Source organism: Pongo abelii, chromosome 10 (assembly GCF_028885655.2).
Source record: "Pongo abelii isolate AG06213 chromosome 10, NHGRI_mPonAbe1-v2.0_pri, whole genome shotgun sequence".
NCBI classification, from domain to species: Eukaryota; Metazoa; Chordata; class Mammalia; order Primates; family Hominidae; genus Pongo; species Pongo abelii.
The window spans coordinates 69,608,152-69,633,992 of record NC_071995.2 but is presented as its reverse complement, the minus strand read 5'-3'; the positions used below and the strand labels follow the sequence as shown (position 1 = coordinate 69,633,992).

Here is a 25,841-nt window from a genome sequence, read left to right as displayed (position 1 = left end):
TTGTGTGTTCTTGAGCGGGAGACAAAGGGGCTGCCAGGACTTGTTCCTGACTTTGGGCAAGTATATTGAAAAGAAAGAATGAGATGCATTGCTCTAGAGGCAACTTTTATATCTGCTGCCTGGGTTAAGAGGTGGGAGAGTAAGAGGAGTGAGCTCTTGCTTCAGCTGAAGATAAGCCAAGCCAAGCACGGACTGCACAAGAGAGGATCCCATTTGAGGCCTGTTAATTAGGTTTGGGTATGTGGTTAAGTCTGATGGGTAGGTGGAAAACTCAGTGCCAGGTGCCCTGTGGGTGCTCTGTAAACATGTTAATTTTAGCAATAATGCTGTGCGTCCTACCAGTACTTGATGGTTTCATTTTGCAATCCATGCAAGGAGAGCAGGAATCACCACTGGAGCTGGTAGGGTCTGGCCCAGGTGTCTAGAAAAATAATTTCATTTCCCATGTTTTGGGGGATGGGGACCGAAGGGGAACAGTGTGTTTCTTTTGCCCTGGGAATTGCATGTCCTCATGTTTTGGCCTTGACATAAAAGTTTAAACTCATGTCCATGTTAAATAATTTAAGGTTGATTTGTTATTCATATATTTCTTTCTAATTGTGAGGTTTTTTCTTACATTGCAAAAGAAGTTTGAGACCAATAAAAGTTCTAGCTTATAAAATCCAAACTATCATAATCTTCACAAAAGTCAGGACAAAATGGCTATCAATCATAAACAATTCAGGAGTTGGTAATGATATTTTGATTTGTTTTGTGAAAGATTGCTTTTTTTAAGATAAGTCCAATATATTTAGAGTATTAAGTACAAATATTAATACTCAAATAGCAAAGGTACTTATACTCCAAAACTTAAAAACATTTAGGAGACTATATATCTGCCTGTGGGCTCAATAAATAGACTTGAAAATATTTTGTTTTATAGTCACACATTTTATTACAAATTTATTTTTTACCCAATAGAAAAGCAAATTTGGAATCTATTTACAAGTACTATATATTTACATATATACAGTTAATGAATTTAAGGAAAATGGGCAGAGAAACACAATATAAATCGAAGAGTGTGCCACTGTACAAGGTTTATTATCATTATCGTGGTCCTTAATGTTACTGAACCTTTACTATAGTAATAAATACAGTTCTATATTTACACATCTTATAAAATAGCTCATAAGTGTATTTTTTCAAATCCAAGTTAAAACATCTGATCAAAATAAACATGCTTATATAAAAATAAATCTACCTAACAGCCATTTGGTTTGGATGTATTGAAGCTAATATAGGATAATAGAAGGTAAGAATTAATACTTTGACTTTTCTTATTTAATAACTTGCTTCTTAAAATACCTAACACAGTATTAATATGGAATAAGCGCAGAAGTAATGTTTCTAACATCAAGTGGGTTATCCAGAGAGAACACAGCTAAAACCAAGCTAAATAAACAGGATAATATGTTACTGAGTCTCTTGAGTCCGAAGTGGTGTCAGATATTGGGTTTGCCAGAGCTACTAGAGATACACGTGTAAGAAGTTGTATCAGTGGACTTAATTTACGTCATGTGCACATTTGATCATTAAGATGCACATCAGTTTGAATCAACTGATAAAACTTATTGCAAAAATTGTTTACTAACCCAGAAAAAAAAAATCCCAGATTGCTTACTATCTTTTCCAGGTATGTTCATTGCTGGCAGTGGAATTCCCTTCTGAGCTTTGGGCACCAAGGAGTTAAAAACAAATCCGATAAGACATACGTCACCTGTGCATGATTGCCTTAGTAACAATTTAAGAGTTTTGGTCAATTTTCCTTTCAAAATACTTGTAAGTAGTTTTATCCCATGAGGGTGGAACCATCTAGTGCTGATATGTAAAACCTGGTATCTCTAAAAGTGATCTCAATATGAGTGAGTTAACAATACCTTACATTATCCATCTAAGGGATTGGTGCCTTAGAAGGATCCTTTCTGAGGAAAGGCAAAGGAGGACTCAAACATCTTCACATGGTCATTAGAATGAAATCCTATGGATCACAGCCTCTATCTAGCAATGTAGGTCATTGAAAACCCTTATTTTCCTAATTCCCCCAACAACCTCTTGAGTTTGTGGGTTTAAATAAACCCATTTGGAAAGCAAGTGGGTTCTCCCTCCTCCCAAAATGATTACATTGGTGAGTTTAAAGAGAATGCAATTCAAATCATGGAGAATCTTTTCTAAAGAAAATTTCAATCTGCTTTTTTGATCTGGGCTCACTTAAATAGTGTGATCGATCTATGCCTTAGCTGAACAAATTATACAAAGCAGCATTTAGACTTATATTCATTCTCAAGTATCTGTAGGTTTTCAGCCTTTTCTCACTGAGAGATTCTTTTTTGGTTTTTAAACCGAGTTTCACCTCAGCTCTTCTTATTAGTTACTGCTCTGATATACTCAATCTCACATTTTCAGGTTCTCAACCTTTGAAAACATTTTCCTTCACATATTAATTAGAGACATGGGACAAATGCCACAGAGGAAAGATGGCAGCTCTCAGTTACTGGATAAGCTGGTGATGGCATGGAACTGGGAGGCAGGTCATAAGCGATGCTGGAGCTGGTAAAGGTTACCAAGGCTTGAGTCGAGTCACAGGACTGTTTTTCCACATCATCAGAGTTAATTGACATCAAGCTTGGGTGTTTTGATCTTGTCCAGAAGTAGGTTTGCTTTCCCAGGCTCACCAGATCCTCCTTAAAGTGAGGATTGAACAGGATGTAGAGAAGGGGATTGAGACATGCAGGAAGTGGGACTACCACCAGAAGGATAAACTTAATTACTTCAGGACTGATAAATGTAAGGTTTAGTAAAGAGGAGAAGGACAAGAAAGCCACAGGGCAGTATAGGATGCAGTTGGTGAAGAGCAACAGAGCAATGTGTTTCACCATAGAGCAGTCCCAAATATTCTCCAGGTCTCCCTTGTCCAAATTGCAGTAGAGCTTGGTGTAGGCAATGGTCATCATGAGGAAGCAAAGGGAATTGAGCAAGATGAGAGTGACCATGTAGCCCATGGTGCTGGGCTCCCCAAAAGGCAAAGGCAGGCAGAGAGGGGAGGCGCCATACTTGCTGCCACCCAGCAGGGGAACTGCGGCCATGGTCAAGGCCAGCAGGGCACAGAGCAAAATGATTACTTTCAGGCTAGAAAAGGGAGCTTTCGTTTCAAATTTTGCAGAATATTTCACAGAGAACCCACGCTCCAGGGCTGCCAGAGTAAGCAGGAAAACAGATGATTCCGAAGCAAAAATGGACAAAAAACCAATGACTTGGCAACCGACCCCATTCTCCCACCAGGCACCATGTCGTGCAAAGCTGCCAAAAGTGAATGCATCCACACCAGCCAGCACAGCACTGGAGACTCCCGTGAGCATGTTCACCGCTGCGATGACCCCAATTAACAGTTTAATGGGGGAAATGTACAGAGAGGATCTGAAAGCTGTTGAAGTCACCAAAGCATTACAAGCAAGTGCCAGAACTGCTATGGTCCACACTCCAATTCTGATCAGCCAGCCATCAAGCAGGTGTTCACAGGGTTTGAAGGGGCCTAGAAGTCCAAGGAAGGCAAAGATTGAGTATCAAATTAGGGTTTACAACTTTTGCTGAATTACCCTTTTGTCTCTTTATTTAGGATGCCAAGAGATAGTGGTCAAAAATAGCCTAATAACACACGGTGCCCATGTGCATGCTCCACTATCTCAAGCCACTGTCACCCTGAATCTTCTGCAGCACTGGCTGGGTGAGTACACCAGGTGCTCCTGTTCCAGGGTATTGATGGAGAAATGAGAATGGAGAATTTCAATCATTTGATTGAAGTCCTTAAGATACAGCTGTGTTGGAGCCAGGTAAAAAGCCAGCTCTCCTGGACTTTTCATTATATAATTTTTCAGAATATTTCCATAAGTTTCCATAGGCAGACAAGGAGAATCCTAGGGAAATACTCCATAATATTATGAAAGTGCATTTCATGAAAATCTCATCTTAGTTTTAGATTAAAATTTGAGGTTAAGGAGCAAGGAACAATATATTCGTTAAAAATAAAATATCAACTCTTCCTTGCTGTCTCTTTTCAACTGGCTCATCCTGTTTTTTGGAATCAGACAAACTATTAAGTGAATTCAACTTCACTTTCCTCCCCTCCCTTCCCATCTCTTCCCCTCCCCTTCCTCTTTCGTTCCCTTCCCTTCCCTTTCCTTCCCTCCCCTCCCTTTCCCTTCTCCTTCCTTCCTTCTTTCCTTCCTTCCTTCCTTCCTTCCTTCCTTCCTCTTATCTGTACAGACTATTATTTGCTTTTACCAAATAATTATTTATAAGAAAAACCTAAGTCACTTTCAAATATCGGTGATTACACAAAACAAGATTATAGCATACTATTTCAGGGTAAATTGCTAATATCATTTTAGAAATTACATATGCCTCTAACAACATACTTGATTCTTTAGTTTACATTAAGTTAAATCAAATGTCCTCCCACCTCAATCCTATTGGCAAGTGAAAAACAACTCCAGGGAATGAACATTTGTATTTGACAGGCCACTATGGGGAGGGTTACTGATGAGCTGCAAAGTTGGCACAGATTCGGCTTTTAAAGTATAGCTGCATTGTTTTTCATGGACTCAGAATCAGTGGTGGATACTGCTGTTGAGGAAGTTTTGATGCCTTTCTCACCTGGGGAAGGTGAACACTGCACTGAATGAAGGGCTTTCAGGTCTTCCTCAAAGTCAAGCAGGAAATCTTCAAGATCACGTTCATCTGCAGCACAAGAAGTCCTGGAATGATTAGTTCTGTCTCTCTTTTCAAGGGACCAAATCCCAGAGTGGACAGTCCTGGGTTATTCTGGAGACATGAACTGTCACAAATTCCTTGTGCTCTAGCTTTCTTGCAAGTTATAATAAAGTTGTCTTTGGATGTTTGACTCAAGCTGCTATGACATACTATTTTAGTACAACTGGGGTGAGGGAGAGTGACCCAAGACGCTGGGTGTAACATCTAAACTCTCATTCTGCTCTTGTTCCCTGCAGCTCATGATGTACCCACGTTGCAGAGCTAAATTAGAGGAGGCTATGGGCCTCTTCATTCAGAGTAGGAACTGCTTTATCCAAAGTTCTAACACTATAAAAGCTATAGTGCAAATGTTCTAGGCTGTGTTCTCTGAACACCAGAGAGAGAATCAGATACAGTAAGTTTCAGTCTTCCCTGGGGAATTCTGCGTAACAGAGGACAAATCAAATAACTATTTGGTGCTTGGTTTAGCTATCCATGACATAGGAGTTTTGTGATCTAACATATTTCTCCAAAGATACAGATTTAATTGGTCTCATGTGGGAACTGGGGACCAATATTTTTAAAAAGTTGCTATGTGAGTGTAATATGTAGTCCAGGGTTGAGAATCACTGCCTTTGAAAATAAACTCCACGAATGACTATCTCTCTGTGTTGTTCATTGTGTACTTTCAAGGCCTAGAACAGTGCCTGGCACAAAGTAGGCTCTCTAATAACTTTTCGCTTGTGTTTTTATTTTTTGAGTGAACAATTTTTGAGAGAAATTAGAGTGGGTGAGGCAGCAAAAGCAAAAACTGAAGCAAGAACAAGAACAAGACACATGCTGTGGCCTAAACCAAAAAAGGCAAGGACCAAGATATCAGTTCCTTAAACAGATACACAGGCAGGAAAAACTGGTAAGGTTATCTGCAGACAGACTGAATCATGCTTGCTTTGGAATCAACAAATCATTAAGGCCCAAAGCATGAGAAGCCATCCTTCTGTTTAGTCTGTTTAGACTTTGTGCAAACTCGCAGGGTTGGCAGGGAAGGCAGGGGGTGGTGCCCAAAGTACCTCCTCATTACCACAGGTGTGGTTTGAGAGGCATTGTTGTCTGTTTAGGTAACGTCTTAATTCAAGGAAAGCCAAGCTTTACAGACATTATCTCATTTCACCTTCTGGACAGATACCCCGGGGTGGGGTAGGTGAGAAGAATAATTTAGAATTAGTTGGACAAAAAGTAGGATTCTTTAGCCCTTCTGCTGAAATATGAAGGAATCTAAAATGTTTATATCTTTCACTCCTTCCAGGCCATAAGAATGAAAATGGATTTTGTCTTCTGGAGAAAAAGTTTCTGAAGTAGGTATGAAAAAGACATCCTCAGAAATAGGACCCTTTAAAAAGCTGATGGAAACATCATGTCAGTAATCACCCCTGAGGACAGTATATGCTAAGGGGGAATCTAATTATAAATATAAATTTAAGAATTCACCTGCAGAACAGATGAAATTTTAGGATGAATCCTGAGCGAGTTTTCTTTTTCTCAAGTAGTCTTTAAAAAGTGGGATTTATTCACAATTTGCTGAGGTACAAGGACTTGTCTGAAGTTCAGATAATCTGTTTGATAATTTTTTTTCCTTTTTTTTGAGACAGTCTTGCTCGGTTGCCCAGGCTGGAGTGCAGTGGCGTGATCTCAGCTCAGCTTGCTTTGGAATCAACCTGACTCCTGGGTTGAAGCGATTCTCATGCCTCAGCCTCCCAAGTACCTGGGATTACTGGCATGTGCCACCATGCCTGGCTAATTTTTTGTATTTTTAGTAGAGATAGGGTTTCACCATGTTGGCCAGGCTGGTCTCGAACTCCTGACCTCAAGTGATCCATCTGCCTCGGCCTCCCAAACTGTTGGGATTACAGGTGTGTGCCACCACGCCCGGCCTGTTCGATGACTTTTCATCGAATATAATTCATTTCCATGTGTTCCATCGAACACAACACAATTTCATTACCATGGCATAGCAAGTCCTACCTTGAACCTGAAACATTCCACCATCTTTCTTATGAAGGTCGTCCACACTGCTGTTGTCACCTTTATTCCATTGATTAGAAATCTTATAGGCATTCTCACACACTCCAAATGCACAGCACTGGTAAGCATAAGGCATTTCTATAACCCTTTAAATGAACAAAACCCAAACAAAAAACACTTAAAGAAACGGATAATTAAATATAGTGTTCATGTTCTTTCACCCAATTATTCTACCTTTGGATTTTAGCCTAAATAAATAATCCAAAGTATAAGTTATGGGCATAAAGGTGTTCATTACAGTGCTATTTATAAAAACAATGAAGTTATTAAAAATGATCACTATGAAATGTTAATTGCTGAAGCTGAGTGATGCAACTTCCATTACTCAAATGATGGAAAACTTCCAAAATAAAAAGGTTAAAAAAATGGCTGCTAAGAAAAATTGTAGCAACATGAAAAAGTGCTTATGGCAGAATAAGTGACTAAAATATGACATATATTTCTATGCACATTTTGAGTCTAACAATTAAAAATGCACTGCAAACAAAGCTTGGAAAGAAGTAACTTAAACATGTTGTGTAGAGTGGCATTTTTAAGATTTTTGTTCTTGGATGCTTAATAGAGACTGGGAAGGGTAGACTTGGGGGGAGGTGGGGATGGTTAATGGGTACAAAAAATAGAAAGAATAAATAACACCGACTATTCAATAGCACAACAGGGTGACTGTAGTCAATAATAATTTAATTGGGCGTTTTAAAATAAAGAGTGTAATTGGATTGTTTGTAACTCAAAGGATAAACGCTTGAGGGGATGAATACCCCATTTTCCATGATGTGCTTATTACATATTGCATGCCTGTATCAAAACATTTCATGTACCCCATAAATATAAACACCAACTATATAACCATAAAAATAAAAACATTAAAAATTAAAAAAAAAGATTTTTGTTCTCTCTTATACTTTCCCAACTCTCTTTTGGGGTTTTATTATTTTCATAATTTTAAAAGTATGTAAAAACTACCATGGGTTAAAAAATACATAATCTTTCAAGATACTTCTTTGTCAATAATAAGCATAACAGATTTTAAGCAGCATTACTTCCTCAAACAAATATTAATTTAGTGCATTTTATTAGATACATACAAGCTAAATTAAAAATTGTAAACAAGAGTAGAATAATGTTATAATGTTATTTAATTACATGCCCTAGTTTATATATATCCCATGGATCAATTGTTTTCAAACTCCTCCTATGAACTCTATGATTCTGGGAGGCATCTTTGAGAAGGAAAGGAAATATGGTCAGGAGGACACATTTTCCCACTTCAGGGCTTGTCCTGACAATGCTCCAGGGTTAGGAGACTTGAGGGCATGAAATGCAATTCAAAAGTGTCTCACGACCTCATAAATTTAGAACACCACTATAATACATCTATTATTTCACATGACCACAAGTGTATCTTATTAGTTTTAATGACAAACTCACTTGAGTTCTGGAAAGTTTTCAGATGATATCAAGCTCTGTAAGGCATGATTTCCTGTTAATTTTAAGTGAGTTAAACCATGTAACCCAGTTACAGGAAAAGACGACAGGAGGTTGGACGATAGGTCCCTGCAAAACATCAAACAACAATTGGCTTTTAGTCTATGTTAGCATAAAACGTTTATGTTAAAAAAACAACCTAAAGATCGTTAAACTACTCAATAAAAACTTCTAAGCAGGGTCCTTACTCTTAACGGTAAAAGTAACCATTTTGGTTTAGCTCTTGATAACTTTTCTATTCACAATCAGGATTGTAGGGGAGAAAAGGTTTTAATTGTATTCAAATTGTTCTATATTCAGCTTCATTTTGTCACGTGGGGACATCTAAAATCAAAGGGAAGTTGCTATATTTAATTTGAAAAGTGATGCTGACTAGATTAGGAGTGAGAGGTAAAAAGTGCAGGGGGTGTATTTACTCCCCTTCTTCTTCTCCTAACTTCTGTCCAACCAATTTCTTCTTTCTTTGTTAGATAAGAGATGGGGAGAGGAAGGAGCAAAAGATGGGAAGTTGGCGTGGGGGAAGGGACAGGAAGATTCTCTATCAGTCAAAATGGCATAAAATAAAATGGAAGCCCTTCAGACCTGAATTGACATCTTATTCCATTCCACCTATTTACAAAGCACAAATAAAAAACTTCAGCTGAATAATGAGAACCAGGTGTCACCCAGATGGTCAATTATCCACTTAAGGGCCCACGTGGTCCTGGAGGAGCAGGAGAACTCCTCCCTGGCTCTGACAAGCTCTAGGCATGGAGAACACGGAGGGCAGGTAATCTGTGCATATCCAGCTTCTTCAACAAAACCAACTTTTAAAATTAACTAGATGGTCCTCAATTATTAAGAGAAATACCATAAACAAGTTGTGGAATACTCACAGCTTTATTAGGGATGGCAAAGTGGAAAATGCATTGGGGTGAATAATAGCAATTTTGTTCCAAGCCAAATTCCTATTTTAAAAAAAGACAAATGAGAGAATTACATAGAATAAAGAACATGTGAAATTTTATCACATGTATTTAGTCTTCTACCAAAATTAATTTAATTTCCATTCAGATCAGAAACAATTAACTTATCAAACTGCCCTTCAGATTAAGATATTAGTGGTATAAAATGACTAATGAGAGAACTTTAAATCAAGCTTGTTAAAACCAATCAAGGAAACATCGTTCGGGTGGATATTTTGGTTTTTACTCTTGCTAAAAGGTTAACTTTAACATGGTTGTAACATTTTATTAGGGCCTTTCTAAAATGAGTGGTTGTAGCACTGTGGGAAGGGACAGAAACTTCTGAGCCTCTTCTTCTGACAAGTAAGTTTTAAATTATAAAATGTCCTTGGATATGTAATGAAACTCAAAAAAATTTGGGCACATCACTCATACATGTTAGGCCTTGAGAGAAACACAAAGATGTGTTCAAGAAAATTTCCAGGAAGGATACTGACAAGTAAATTATTAGCCAGTATATGAATAAAATAGGGGCCAACATATGTTAGAAATAAAATTCTTTGATAGTAAAGAAAAAGTACAGTTTATGGGGAAATAAAATTCACTTCCCATGGACAAGTAATGAACTGCAGATAATTAAGTAGGAATAAAACATTTTGCAAAAACTTCTGTAGATAATTTATCAGGAATAAGAACTACATTTTTAAAAAGGAAGGATGAATTTAAGATTTTTAATTTTTGTAAATGACTAACAATGGTAACTAAGATGTAGGCATTTGAGAGAACTGAAAGTAAACAAAGTCAACTTTTCTTAAGTGTAGAAAAGTTTATGATATTGGGCTCCAGAGTTACCTTAATAAATGGTATTCACAGAATATTTACATTCTCATTTGAAAGGTTCCTTAGGGACCTGTCCTCCTTTCCTGGAGGAAACTGGAAGTCTTTTCCTTGATCCCAGAACAGAAGAAAATTGCAGCTAACAAGGGCAGGAAACGTATGGAAGGTAGAAAAGCTACAAATGGCGGCTGGGCTTTGGGTAATTGAGTGAGAAGACTGTCTTCTGTTGAGCTGCTCAAGAAATACGTGTCACTGAGGTGAGCAAGTAATACCATCTGTCAGAGTCTTTTTGGCAGCTTTAAGTAGATCATGGTGCCCTGGGAGAGCTTCACAGAGCAGAATATCTGGAATGTAGGCCAAGTCCTGCCATGGTGCTTAGAGTGATTTGACTGGGGTTTAAGTAAATATGTGAGAATTTATATGTTCAAAGGCCTGTAATTCCTTTTCAATTCATGAGCCTGTGCGCTGGAATCCTCCCACCAGCCCCAGAGGAGTCATTTTCTGCTTTCCTGCCCTGCTCTGTGCCTGGGGCTGATCCTGCAGGCTGCATTCCCCAGAGCTCCCTAATGGCCTCAGTTGTATTCTCAGGAGAAGCCCCCGAAGGAAAGGGAGGTCAGGGTCCTTGTGGTCTTCTCTTCTCTGTTTTGGAATCATGTCTTTCATGGCAGCTACAGACTTCTCAAGGGCTGCAACACTTCTCCATGCTTAAGCTCTTTCTTTGTCCTGGAAACATCATTTCCTCCCTGTGACTCTAGCCCCAGATGTTACTGGTTTCTGCACACCCATCCTTTGCTTGTTCCCTGCCAACACCTATGTAAGTGTCTTTTCATTTGAACCATCTTTTTAAAAAATTTAATTTAATTTTAAGTTCCAGGATACACGTGCAGGACATGCAGGTTTGTTACATAGGTAAACATGTGCCATGGTAGGTTTGCTGCACCTATTAACCCATCACCTAGGTATTAAGCCCTGCATGCATTAGCTATTTATCCTGATGCTTTCCCTCCCCCTGCCACCCTGATAGGCCCTGGTGTGTGGTATCTCACTCCCCGTGTCCATGTGTTCTTATTGTTTAGCTCCCACTTATAAGTGAGAACATGCAGTGTTTGGTTTTCTGTTCCTGTGTTAGTTTGCTGAGAATAATGGCTTCCAGCTCCACCCATGTGCCTGTAAAGGACATGATCTTATCCCTTCTTATGGCTGCATAGTATTCCATGGTGTATATATACCACATTTTCTTTATCCAGTCTATCATTGGTGGGCATTTGGGTTGATTCCATGTCTTTGCTATTGTGAATAGTGCTGCAATGAACATATATGTGCATGTATCTTTAAAATAGAATGATATAAACACACACACACACATATATTTTTTGAGATGGAGTCTCACTCTGTCGCCCAGGTTGGAGGGCGGTGGTGCGATCTCAGCTCACTGCAACCCCTGCCTCCCAGGTTCAAGCGATTCTCCTGCCTCAGCCTCCCGAGTAGCTGGGATTAGAGGCGCCCACCACTATGCCCAGGTAATTTTTTTGTATTTTTAGTAGAGACAGGGTTTCACCATGTTGGCCACACTGATCTCGAACTCCTGACCTCAAGTGTTCTGCCCACTTCGGCCTCCCAAAGTGCTGGGATTACAGGTGTGAACCATCGCACCCAACATTATGATTTATATTTTTGGGGGTATATACCCAGTAATAGGATTGCTGGGTCAAATGGTATTTCTACATTTCAACCATCTTAAATGACTTCTGTTTCTTGCTAGAACCCTCAAAAGCTATATACTTATTTTCATAATAATAATAAGGTTGCATAGTTACAATGTGCCAGGTACAGTTACGAGGTTTTTGTTTTGTTTTTGTTTTATTTTTTTTTTTTTACAGGTTTTAATCTCATAACCCTCACCACAACCCTAAGAGGTAGGTATTATCATTACCTTCATTATACTCATGAGGAAAAATAGAAACTGTGTGACAAGTCACTTGAGTAATAAATTACAGAGTAATCTCAGGAGGTGCAATTCAAATGCAGGCACATTGACTTCACAGTCCCTGATCTTGTGCTCAGAACATGTTTAAATTCTTAAGCAAATAATGAAAAAGCCACTGCACTAGACCCTGGGCTAGAAGTTTTACTGAAATTTTAATTTATGGGAACCTGAAAAAGTTCTTATTGTTTTCAGGTATGGCATAGTCTACCTGATGACAGTGCTAAGTATTAAGTTCTATAGTAGAGAATGTGCAAAGTGCATCAGAGTGAAGTGGGCCCAAAGATAGAAGATCTTGTTCTTGTGAAATGGGCAGGGGGACAAGTTATGGGTGCGGAGGAATCCTATAGGCAATGGGAATAGGAGAAACAGTGGCTCGTGTGTCAGGGACCTGGAGTGTGCTGAGGAGAGATGACACTGTACCAGGAGGCTGGAATCAGATTTTGAAGAGTGTTGCTGGGAAGTTTGGTCTGACCTTGAAGACAACAGGGAAATAATTAGAAAGTTTTTGAAGCAGGGAAATAACATGATTAGATTTATTTAAGAAAGAATAAGATGAATGGGTAGAGAGATGATAGAAGGACTGGTTGGGAGGATGATGGTGATCCAAATGAATCATTAATGGGCCTGCGGTAGAGGAGTGGAGAGGATGAATTGGAGTTGGCACAGTTTGGTGAGTGACTGAATGTGAGCTCACAGGGGAAGAAGGAATTCAGAGGGATTCAAACATTTATTCTTCAGAGTCTGCGTCACATTCTTTTGGTATCTTTAGAGATCGGCCTTTTTTTTTTTTTTTTTTTTGAGACAGAGTCTTGCTCTGTCACTCAGGCTGGATGCAATGGCGTGATCTCGGCTCACTGCAACCTCTGCCTGCTGGGTTCAAGCAATTCTCCTGCCTCAGCCTCCTGAGTAGCTGGGACTACAGGCACATGCCACCATGCCCGGCTAATTTTTTGTATTTTTAGTAGAGATGGGGTTTCACCACGTTGGCCAGGCTGGTCTCGAACTCCTGACCTCGTGATCTGCCCACCTTTTAATATAGAACTGACTTTTGGGGCAGCCAGACATCAAACCAGGTGAATAAGACAGGAAATAAAAGTATTTTCCTTTTACACTTCTTTTTTTTTTTTAAGTAAAAGCACTCCACAAGTAGATTTCAACCAAAAGTGAGAGAAGGGCAACACAACAAAATTCAAAACAAGATGTTATTCTGGTAAACTTTTGGGAGGAAATTATTAAGGTTATTAAGGTAAACTTTTGGGAGAAAGTGACTCTTAAAAGTAAATTTAAGGTCTTTTGAGGAATAGTATTATTTTATCAAAGGTATAGTCTCCTAAGTACAAAAAAACTCCTTTAGAAGTCAGCAAAAGAGAAAGGTTTTTAACCAAAGTACTATAGTTTAAACATTACCTATCATCACCATTCATCAAAATCATATTGAAATCCAGTTTCAGTATAGAAAAGTTTTAACTGTTATTTCATAAAACAATCTGCTAGTAAGTTTTTAAAAAAAATTTAATATATAACATTTCAATCATAAAATGGAATTAAATACAAGTATTTACAAATCTTAGTTGCCTGAGCAACAGAAGTCATTCCTAGAACAGCTGTGTTCAAACCTCAGTGTACTTGTTAAAATGCAGATTCCCAGTCCCCACTCCAGAGATTCTAACTCATGAGGCAGATAAGGCTCTGGAGTCTGTATTTTTTAGTCTCCTACAAGTGATTATTAAGCACTTTGAGACACACGTTGAAAAAATGCTTAACCAGGAAAAAAAGCAGGCAGATAGAATTATGTGATCGTCCCATTTTTGCATGTAAAATGTTTCCTGTCGATTCCAGGTTGTGGACAGAAAACACAGTAGGCTAGTCAACAGCTTAGCCTCCTTCCTCTTCATTAAAACTTCCTGCCTGCTGACTGGTAGGGAGCATAATTGCAAATCTACTACTTTTAGATTTATTCCTGGAAATTACCAGAAGCAAAATACTTGATGTTTCATAGCAAATATATGCACAAAAGTCCAACCAGAATAGTACACAATGAAAAGAAAACATTAGGGGAAGGCCCCAAAGAGAAAGAAAATGCTCTGTGCTGGGGAACGCACTGGGAGGTGATACTCACAGAGATCGGAGGCTAAGCAACTGCTGGAAAGTGTCAACTTTAATTTCGTAGATTTCATTATGTCTTAGGTCACTGAAATGACAGGGTTCCAAAGATTGATTTCAAAATTACTGGTTTCAAAGATTACAGACTTCAGATAACTTTGATAGAGGGATTACCTGCCCTTAATCAAAGGAACACATGAAGTGTATCTATCAAGTGACTGATTTTTGTTTGTTTAAAAAAGAACATTACCATTTACACACTTAAGTATTGTCTCTTTCGAAGGAGCTAGTTTTCTTGGGAGGACGTAAAACCATATTCCAAACATGCAATCATCATTCAAAACACTGGAGGACTCTTCTCCTAGTGCTGCCTTCTGAGCCTTCCTTGGATTCTTTGAGGGTCTTCAGGAGGGTAAATTCTTTACCTTTTACAGATGGATTTGCTTTGTTTTTTTCCCTTAAGCACCCAAAGGCATTGAGAGAAAAACTAAATGTGAAGGAATAGATGGTTAATATTGTTTTGATCAAAACTGAAGTGTGACTATAAAACAACAAGGCTGGCCGGGCGCAGTGGCTCATGCCTGTAATCCCAGCACTTTGGGAGGCTGAGATGGGCAGGTCACAAGGTCAGGAGTTCGAGAGCAGCCTGGCCAACATGGTGAAACCTTGTCTCTACTAAAAATGCAAAAAATTAGCCGGGCATGGTGATGGGTGCCTGTAATCCCAGCTACTCGGGAGGCTGAGGCAGGAGAATTGCTTGAACCCATGAGGCGGAGGTGGCAGTGAGCCGACATCACGCCATGCACTCCAGCCTGGGCAACAGAGCGAGACTCCATCTCGAGAAAAAACAAAAACAAGGCTGATGTTTTGTAGGGGAGGCAATGTTAAGAGAGGAATTCTAAAGGGTTTCATGCATAAGTAGCATCCGTAGCACCTTAAATATGACAAATATGGCCTTCCCCTAAAGTTGACTATTGTGAAACAAACACACCAACAAACCCAAGTCCCCACATATTAAAAAATAACATCACTCATTGGATATGTAAGTTTGGTTGTACTTCTAAAATAAGAAAAATTTCAAAGCCCAAACACACCCAATTCAATAGTACCCTGAGTTAGGCGGAGAAAAAAGCAGATATATAATAAATGTTTTACTAATATTATGATACAGTGCATGAAAAAATAATATTATCTATGTTTCTCAACTTTCTAAGCACACTGCACAGTCACACCTTGTGTGTGTAAGAAGGAAAAGGATCACATGTCTCCCCAGTGAACCACAGGGTAAATGAACCAGTGACCCTGAGAAATGCAAGTTTTGATTCTTGATTTTTGCTAGGTGACTTAGAGACTTCTAGACTTACATTTTCTGAAGCTTTTGGCAGACTGAAAAACTGGGTAAATCTTCTAATAGGTTGTAAGACAGATCTCTGAAAAACAGAAGGTGCAGAAAGGGAAAATCTGTTACAAATAAATCATAAAGAAACATGCTTTGCTCTCCTTTTCCCTCCAAGATGTTATATCTCTCAAAGGCAGACTCTGAACATTTTCAAAGCCCTGACATGGAGCAGGTAGTCACAGGCATTATTGGATTAACCAGTAGATTCAAATGTTCACTGAAATGTAACTGTTATACTTCTTTAATTGATTTAAATAATTTACTTAATGAATTCATTTATATTTTGTTAGTACTTCTCTAAATGCTCTAGCTATTATCTTACTGCAATGAGAACAAATTAAATTAAATAATTGTGCCTATGTCTCTAAGAGCTGCTACATCTCTACAGCTAAGATAAATCATTGTTGTTTCTTTTCTAATCAACTCTTTAAAAAAACCTAACAATTCAAAACATAGCAGGAGCTTTGAAATCAATCACTACAAGAAGGAGGTGGGGAAACGGAATCTAAGAAAATCTTCAGCCAAAATTCAACAAATTACAGAATAACAAAAACATCTGGACATATTTATAGTATAATATAACTAATCTAAAGCAAGCCATCGTAATTTGCAGAAAGCTTGAAAGAAAAGAAAGTTGGTAGATAACGTAACATAGATATATAAGAACAATTTTGTTTCATGTTTTAAAAGTTATCAGCTAATCAACTAACACATTTTCATGCTGTTTCTAATTCTTAAAACCAGATCACCATTATGCAATGGGAAAAATCATACTTTTTCTAAGGGGCTTAAAATTAGTCTTATAATTGATCACTTTATCCTACATTTATTGAATAAATGGGATTTATAAAGGAATAAAGTCCATTTACTCTGCATAAATAGTACAAATGAAGCTGCTTGTAAATCCAAATTTGTAACTTTCTGAAGGTTTGAAAGATACCCCCCCACCGAATACCTCCAAAATCTCACACCTATGCACAAATATACCTGATTATTAATATGGTATGTATTTTTGAAAAGTAGTGAATATAATAAAATGGACACACATATTATCAAAGCTGATAATTGGTTTACTCATCTCTGCAGACTGCAAAGGGGATACTCCTTCATTGTCTACCTGTTAATAGAGGGAACATAAGACCTTCTACATAAAAGCAGAGTGTTGCCTTCTACCTAATGATTTTCATGGCTAACACTGACCAAGCACTTTAAAAAAATTATTTTATTTTTTAAAATTCTGGGGTACGTGTGCAGGATGTACAGGTTTGTTACATAGGTAAACGTGTGCCATGGTGGTCTGCTGCACCTATCAGCCCATCACCTAGGTATTAAGCCCAGGATGCACTAGCTTTTTTCCTTAATGCTTTCCCCCTCCCATCCTCCCACGGCAAGGCCCAGTAAGTGTGGTTTCCCTCCCTGTGTCCATGTGTTCTCATTGTTCAGCTCCCACTTGCAAGTGAGAACTTGCAATGTTTGGTTTCTGTTCCTGCATTAGTTTGCTGAGAATAATGACTTTCAGCTTCATCCATGTTCCTGCAAAGGACATGATCTGATTTCTTCTTATGGCTGCATAGTATTCCATGGTGTATATGTAGCACATTTTATTTATCCAGTCTATCATTGGTGGGCATTTGGGTTGATTCCACATCTTTGCTATTGTGAATAGTGCTTCAATGAACATACATGTGCATGTATCTTTATAATATAATGATTTCTATTCCTTTGGGTATATACCCAGTTATGGGATTGCTGGGTCAAATGGTATTTCTGTTTCTAAATATTTAAGGAATTACCATACTGTCTTCCACAATGGTTGAACTAATTTACATTCCCACCAACAGTGTAAAAGCATTCCTATTTCTCTGCAACCTATTTGTTGTTTCTTGACTTTTTAATAATCACCATTCTGACTGGCGTGAGATGGTATCTCATTGTGGTTTTGACTTGCATTTCTCTAATGATCAGTGATGTTGAACTATTTTTCATGTGTTTGTTGGCTGCATGTATATCTTTTGTTTGAGAAGTGTCTGTTCATATCCTTTGCCCACTTTTTAATGGGGTTGTTTTTTTCTTGTAAATTTGCTTAAGTTCCTTGTAGATTCTGGATATTAGCCCCTTGGCAGATGGATACATTGCAAAATTTTTCTCCCATTCTGTAGGTTGTCTGTTCGCTCTGATGATAGTTTCATTTGCTGTGCAGAAGCTCTTTAGTTTAATTAGATCCCATTTGTCAATTTTTGCTTTTGTTGTAATTCCTTTAGGCGATTTCATCATAAAATCTTGGCTCATGCCTATGTCCTGAATGGTATTGACTAGATTTTCTTCTAGAGTTTTTATATTTTGAATTTTACATTTAAGTCTTCATCCATCTTGAGTTAATTTTTGTATAAGGTGTAAGGAAGGGATCCAGTTTCAATTTTCTGCATATAGCTAGCCAGTTCTCTCAGCACCATTTATTAAACAGGGAATCCTTTGCCCATTGCCAAGCACTTCTTATATAAAGGTACCATGTTTATAGCTTTACTTGAATTATCTGGTTTAATTCCTGTGGCCACCTTATGAGGGAGACACTATAATTCTACCCATACAATATGAAATGACTTGCCTAAGTTGACCAGCTAGTAAGTGGGGAAAGTTACACATAGCCTACAGAATGGGCTAAATAATTCCCATGCACGTGACGCAAAACTAGTCATGTACAGTGAAATTTCCTCATGTAACAAGTACTCAGTGGATGAGTTAGCCAAAGGGGGGAGACCCCAGGAGAACATAAAGCACCTTGTACTAGGGGTGAGGCTCATGGGTTCTAGTTTCAACTTCAGCTAATTCTACTTGGTTGATACACTAGCTAAGCATTGGTATCTTTCTCAGTTCTTCTAAATGAGAAGACACCATTTTGCAGGGTCATTGGGAAGAACAAGTGAATATTATAGGTGAAAGTGCTTTGAAAATGGCAAGATCTACTATGAATGTTACGTGTATTCCTCCCGGCTTTTCAAGTTCCAACTCAAGGAAAGAATAATGGTTCCAGGGAAGTGAGAAAGATGATAAAAGTTAACACTGACTGAGAGTTACAGTGTCCCAGGTGCTGCTGTAACTGTTTGACATGTAGTCATTTAATCAGTCCTCATGAGAACCCTCTGAAGGAAGTGGCTACATCTCCTTTTATAGACTGGGAAACTGAGTTCCAGGAGGAATAATAATGTGTTCAAGATCCTGTGCTGGCATATAGAGAGCCTGGATTTGAACCAGAAAAGTTGGCTCCACAGCCTTTGCTTTTAAAGTCATTTTGCCAGTGAGCCTCCATTCATGCAGTTCTAGACCTGAGTGGTTACCACTCATTGTGTGACATAGCAGAGAGAGATGCAGTTTAAACACTGGCTCCTTACTTACTAGCTCCAGTATGTAAAATCCTAATCATATAACTGCGCCAGTTTTCTGGAGAAATGGGGATGATTATACCTGTTCTGGGTGTGGTAGGCAGAATTCTAACATGGCCCCCCAAATTTCTACCACCTGATATACACACACTTTCTCCCAGTTATTCAATCAAATTGATTATATTTGAATTCAAACTTGCTTCTTTCTTGCCTTGTGACTTTAACAAATTAACTTCTCTAATTCTGCTTTCTTATCTGTAGCTGCACTTCATGGGGTGGAGTGGGGTAGAGCGAAGAAAGATTTGCTCTATACTCCCCTCCTTCAGATGTGAATTACTGACTCCAAGGTACCATGTGGTGTCACTGCACCCACATATCATTGAGCAACTGGAGTCTGAAGTGACACGGCAGGCTGGGGCTGGGGAAAGGCAGAATCACAGCAGCAGCCATTCCCGTTCATCTACTTAAAATTCCAAGTGCTGCTAAGTAAAGCTTATGGTGAAATTACAGGCGCTCAACTGCCACAGGTGCCTTCTATGTGAGTGCAGAGCCATGGCAAAAGATTGAGTCCTTTTATTAAGTCCCAACAATGCTTGAGAGGACAATAATTGTGTCGAGTGGAAGTTGAGGGAGAAGGCTGAAAATGGAAGGTCAAAACAAGGCTCCTTGAATCCATGTAAACTACTTTTTTTCATAACACATAGGAAAGGCAGAGGAAAAAAGTCCCAAGTCAATAGAAATAACATATGCAAGCTGTTTAACCATTACAGGAAACATTAGAACATGGCACTGACAACTATACTGGAAGGATGTTTGATCATCTTTATCAAGGATTGTGTGGATCTGATATCTCAGTTTTTGATTTTGGCATCCATACTGGGTGGTTGATCCATTATGTTATTTTGTTCTGCTCTGCAAAGCCTTTAGAGGGGGAAATAAAGTGATTTTGGCCTGTTCATATCTTTTCTGAAAGAAAACATGTGCCAACGGAAAGTCTGCTGGGAGCTTGTTTGGGACTTAGAAAACAAAGAGTACATTACCATTTGTTACCAGGATCATGTCAGAGAGCCTGGACCAAAGAGGGCAAAGGAGGCCTGACCTCCTGCAGACCTGCAAGGAAAGAACTTTCTCCTCTTTTAAAGAGATATATTGAAATCATGTCTGCCATTTCACCCCTAAATGGAAGTTGCCTGTTTACACAACATTATTGCCTTACTGATACGCACAGCACTTGGAGATTAGGTAACTGATTGCAGACGGTTTGAGGAAGAGATGAGATCTGTGCTCCAGTTAAAGTCCTGTTAAAACACAAACCAGACATAATTCTTTCATTCGGGCATCACACAGTGACATATTTTGACTCACTGATGTTAAGACTGATTAAGCTCTAATGGCAGCGTATGTTCTGGGCAAAGTCAAGAGTCTACTCAGTACTTACAGACTCTCCAGGTTTGCAGTTCCAGTTAAATCAGGAAATTCAGTTATTTGTGAGGCACCATTCAGAGTCCTAGAAAGAGGAGTATATGAGTATTACTGGCAGAAGATTCTAGACAGGGGTAATTTTTATTGCCATTTTCAAAGCACTTCAACCTATAATATTCATTTGGTTTTTCACAGCAACCCTGTAGAGGGAAAGTGATCCATAAGAGACATAGAAACTTACAATGTTCTTAGTTCAGGTAAATGTTGAAAAGCAGATCTCCCAACAAACTGGATGGGATTGTCATAGAAATGTCTAAAAGAAACCCAAACAGCAATTAATATCTTAGTATAAAATTTGAAAGATGAATATCTGTTCAAAATTTGAACAAATACAGTAAATGTACTTATGTAATTTTAATTATACTGTATTACATAACATTCCCAATTCCTTGGTTTCAGGCAAGCCTCAAAAGTGTCTTGACTCACAGTATGAGACTTTTGGTAAGGAATCTGTACTATATAAAATTGAAGATTTCTGACAGCAAGGGAGATATGAGTGATAGTTACTAAGGAGAAAAGCAAGTAAACTGAATACTTAACAGTTTCCTCTCCCTCCAACATGTGTAGAATATCCACTGAGTGGCAAAAAGGTAATTCAAAGTACTGGCAATCAGATCATTACTTAAGGAAAGATGAAGTCTATCTATCGATATCTACTGAAGGTTATTATATCTGCTGGTCACCATAACATACACAAGAGACTCATCAAATTACTGGAGAGGAAATGAGCTATTCTGGCATATGTCTAAAATTAGAATTTTCTTGAATTAATTATTGTTTTAAAAGGTGAGACATTATTAGAGCTTAAAAAATATTTTGTTTTACAGATGTTTTCAATGTAATGGTATTTGAACTGCCTGGTCAATGGAGTGCCATATACTTCTTAGCTGAGTCATTCTTCTAGTCCAATTAAACTCAACAAATATTCATTAATGTCTACCACGTTTAAAGTATGAGGGTAGGTATATGAGGATTTAAAGATTTATTCATTAAAAAGCTGTCATTGGGTAACTACTTTGGACCTGGCATTATACTAGATGCTGGGGGTTTGAAGAAGAATGATAAGATGTTCCTGTGGTATAGGAGCCTGGATTCAGTTGGGATAAAACAAATAAATAACAGCATATCACTTTCTACTTAACAAAGCTCTTGCATACCTATATATATATAGGTATGCAAGAGCTTTATATATATATATATATAGCTCAATTGATCCATACAACAACTTTATAAGATTCATATATATATATATATAGCTCAATTGATCCATGCAACAACTTTATGAGATTCATAGTGTAGATACTATTTTCTTCACTTTTGGAAGAGAAAATTGAGGCTCAGATACCTTGGCAAGCTCATTACCTCCTAGAGCCCCAATTTTCTAATTTGTTAAGCTGAGATAATAATGCTTAGTGGTAGGGTTTGCATAAGAATTAAAAGAGCTAATGCATGTGTAACATTTGAAATAGAACCTGGGATACAGTTGCTACCCAACAAACCTAAATCCTCTTCTGTCCTACCCATTGAGCTCTTCTTTTCTCTTGGGATTAATCAGTAAGAGAAAGAGCTAGAGCTGGAATATGGGCCTTATGATGAAAAATGGAGCTTTCCTCTTGATATCTTATTGGCTCTTAGCTATACCATGTACTTGTATGCATATAATTGTGTTCACATACATGTACATACATATACACACGTATATATACACACATACATATATATACACTTACGTATGTATATATACACATGTATACATATATAGTGTGTGTATATATACATATATGTATATATGTATATATATACAGTGTGTGTATATACATATATGTATGTATATACACACAGTGTGTGTGTGTATACATATGTATATATGTATATATGTATACACACACATGTATACACACACAGTGTGTGTGTGTATACATATATGTATATATGTATATATATACAGTGTGTGTGTATATACATATATGTGTATATACACACAGTGTGTGTGTATATACAAATATGTGTATATAGTGCGTGTATATATACAAATATGTATATATAGTGCGTGTATATATACAAATATGTATATATAGTGCGTGTATATATACAAATATGTATATATAGTGCGTGTATATATACAAATATGTATATATAGTGTGTGTATATATACAAATATGTATATATAGTGTGTGTGTATATATACAAATATGTATATATGTATATATACACACACACTATATATATACACTCTCTATATATATACACACACACACACTGGGCAGGTATGAATATACATGCTTGTGTGCATAAGGCAGAAGTATCATAAACAGACATAAGGAGTTTTAGGGTTCTCAGGAGGGAACTCTCTCATATGTTAGGGAGAGATTATAAAAAACTTCAAGAACTGGCATTTGAAATGGGCCCTGAAAGACAGAATTTCAAGAAGCATAGTAAGGGAATGGGATCGTAGGAGCAAAGGAAATAAGAAAAGAGCTTTGTTCCGTGAACATAAACTTAGTCATAACTAAGTTTATGACTTAGGGTGATTGAGGAGAGCTTTGAGGAACTGGTTGACAGGGTTGGCTTAGGCCATGTGTGGCCTTAGGCTGTGAATATCAGGGTGAGGAGTTTGCATTTAGTGTAAATAGACATCTTGAACGCATGTTTCACAGCAGAAGTATCAAGACGGTTGCCGTGCTTCAAGGAAGATGAGCGCCGCCAACGGTGAAGGGAGGGAGGCCAGCCTCATGCAGACCGGTGAAAATCTAGATGTCATGGCTGGCAGAGAGGCTGGTGCAGTGGAGGTCAGGAGGTATGGATAGGATGGGGACTACAGAGGTGGAAATGAGGAGTGGGTAGCCAACTGGACCTGGAAAGCATTCACAGAAATGCGGGCTTTGAAGAGATGGAAACAGATGCAGGAGCAAGAAAAGGAGAGTTTCTGGGAGAAAGTGGTCACCACTGTCAAATAGTGGATAGGAGCTCCAATATATATAGGGTGGGGGTTGGTGCCACTAGTTCCTCAGGGAGTATTAGCATATCAAAAGAGTGATGAAAAACCAGTACTGTGGCTGCAGAAGGAGGAGAAAAGGCAATGTAATTTGCCAACCTCTTAATACGCAAATACTCTCTAATGAGGGCTAATGTTTATTGTCAATGTACTTCAAAACTCTTAGTTTGCCAAAATATTGCCAGAACATTTCAGAAACAATGAACAGTTTTTTTCTTCCGGTTGTCGAGGCTAATTGGGACTCCTGCTCATTTGTGACAATTACCACATGATCCCAGAAAGCCTGTCAATCCAGTTGGCACAGGACCAACATCTGCTGAGAAGTGCCCCTAGAGTCATGTTTAACAGTTGTGCTTAGTCTCCTCCTCTATATTCAGGCTTCTCATTCACAACCTCAGGTTTGATGGTGTCCCAAATCAGCCTCTGAGAGGAGCCTTTTATCTAAGAGCCAGCCTCATACTCAGAACTATATATCATCATTCTACTGTATTAAATGTGAAACAAAATTAGTTACACTTTGTAGTTGTAACTCTATTTTATCCTTTTGTTTGAGACAGGGCTCTGTTGCCCATGATGGACTTTGGAGGCGTGATCATAGTTCACTGTAACCTCCAACTCTTGGGCTCAAGTGATCCTCCTGCATTGGCCTCCCAAAGTGTTAGAATTACAGGCATAAGCCACAGTGCCTGGCCTATTTTATTCTTTTATGGCATATAAATCCTCATATACACCTTTCTAAAACATTATTTATCACTCTAGAATTACATCCTAGTTTGTATAAATGTGAATGTTTGGGCATAATAATGAATGGAGATAGAGGCTTAGCACAAAAGAGTATAAAACCCCTACCATCAATTTAGGCTGGAGTCTATTGCTGTAAAAGACATCCATTTGTATATAATAATCTATATTTCTAGTATACTTGGGTTTAAGTTCAGAATGACTATGCAGACTTGACATTAATGCTCTAAAAATCAGTTTTATTCTTTAGAAAATAGAGGTAATCAAAAGCATTTTACAAGATTATTTTAAAGATACCTAGCACATCTGGAGATACCAATCATAATGTGATCTTCAAAAAAATATTTTATATTATTTCAGTGTTCAGCTAGAACCTGGCAAAATGCATGCATATATACTTTTCTGTATGAACTCTTAGATTGACTGAGACAAAACTCAGGCAAATATAGAATATTCATTGTTTTTAAAAGTATAATATATGCTATATTTCAGGATGGAGAAACGGAAAAGCATTATGGTCACTTACATTGTAATAAGAGAAGGGTTGCCTACAAATGCTTTCTCAGGAATCGACCTGATATTGTTGCTATGAAATCCTCTAGAAAGAGAAAAAAGCATTATAAAAAATCCTGTGTGGGGTAAAATTATTTAATAGAGGCCCCCACCCTGACCACAGTGGCAATAATCAGAACCTTTAGTAACCAGAGGACAATATTAAATTCCTCTATGCATCTTGAAACTTAGATGCCGTTATTTACTCTCTAGGGGATAAAAAAAGTCATGTGCTGTCATCTTAAAAGAGAAATAAAGAATCTGAAAATAATAACTGCACTTCATGGAAACTTACAATCTAATGTTATAAGAAGAAAATCTGTTAATATCCAGTAGAGCATCATTGTATAAAAGCCTGAGAGAGTGGAAACCGTTTTTGGAGAGATTATGATCACTCCTACTGACCCCATTTGAAGCTGGAAGAGAAAATTGACTTAAGCTGCAGTGAAGTAAAGATTTAAGTAGTCTCCTTATGAGGACAAAATTTTCTGACTTGAAGAAAGGTGCCCTGGCTCAGTGAGTCTGTAGTTATAAGCTGACTGTCATCTGTTGTTGTTGATGTTGTCTGAATGGCTGAGAAGCAGGTTCAATGATCTTTGGAGCTTATCTGGGCCTGTGGCTGTATGAGGTGACCCCATGCCATGAAGCCACTGCCCAGCTAAGCCACACATGGGGTTTCCTGAGTCAGAACACCCTAAGGGTTTTTCTTATAAACAAGCTCCTCTGTGACTCCCTTAGCTGTATGTCTTATTTCTCACTGCTAGGGGAATGAGGTTCTGTGTTTATTTTCCTTTCCAAGTGTTAGAACATTACTAACATAGGTTATTTATCTTTTTAGATACGAAAAAGCTAATTAAATTTTATAATCTAAAAGGCAGTATGTGCAAACCAATGGCTGAAATTCAGCTTTTCTTTAGTAAAATTGTGGGGTTTTAGAATTAAATAAGATTCATTAAACATTTACAAATGAAATACAGTTGACCCTTGCACAAAATGGATTTAAACTGCATGGATCCACTTTTCTTTGTTATTGTTGAGACAGAATCTTGTTCTGTCTCCCAGGCCG

At 38.1% G+C, this 25,841-nt stretch overlaps 1 protein-coding gene across 1 annotated transcript in view; it reads right to left on the bottom strand.

Annotated features, from left to right (window-relative positions):
* Positions 1–909: 909 nt before the first annotated feature.
* LGR5 (leucine rich repeat containing G protein-coupled receptor 5) overlaps positions 910–25,841 on the bottom strand; it is a 145,989-nt gene continuing 121,057 nt past the window's right edge. Inside the window, exons 8-18 of the mRNA XM_002823516.4 lie at positions 24,750–24,821; positions 20,669–20,740; positions 20,444–20,512; positions 20,232–20,303; positions 15,591–15,656; positions 14,243–14,314; positions 9,231–9,302; positions 8,299–8,424; positions 6,811–6,956; positions 4,693–4,776; positions 910–3,571 (exon numbers count right to left, since the gene is read on the bottom strand). Coding sequence (XP_002823562.3) covers positions 2,484–3,571; positions 4,693–4,776; positions 6,811–6,956; positions 8,299–8,424; positions 9,231–9,302; positions 14,243–14,314; positions 15,591–15,656; positions 20,232–20,303; positions 20,444–20,512; positions 20,669–20,740; positions 24,750–24,821 — 1,939 coding nt within the window. The 3' untranslated portion in view covers positions 910–2,483. The remainder of the gene's footprint in view (positions 3,572–4,692; positions 4,777–6,810; positions 6,957–8,298; positions 8,425–9,230; positions 9,303–14,242; positions 14,315–15,590; positions 15,657–20,231; positions 20,304–20,443; positions 20,513–20,668; positions 20,741–24,749; positions 24,822–25,841) is intronic.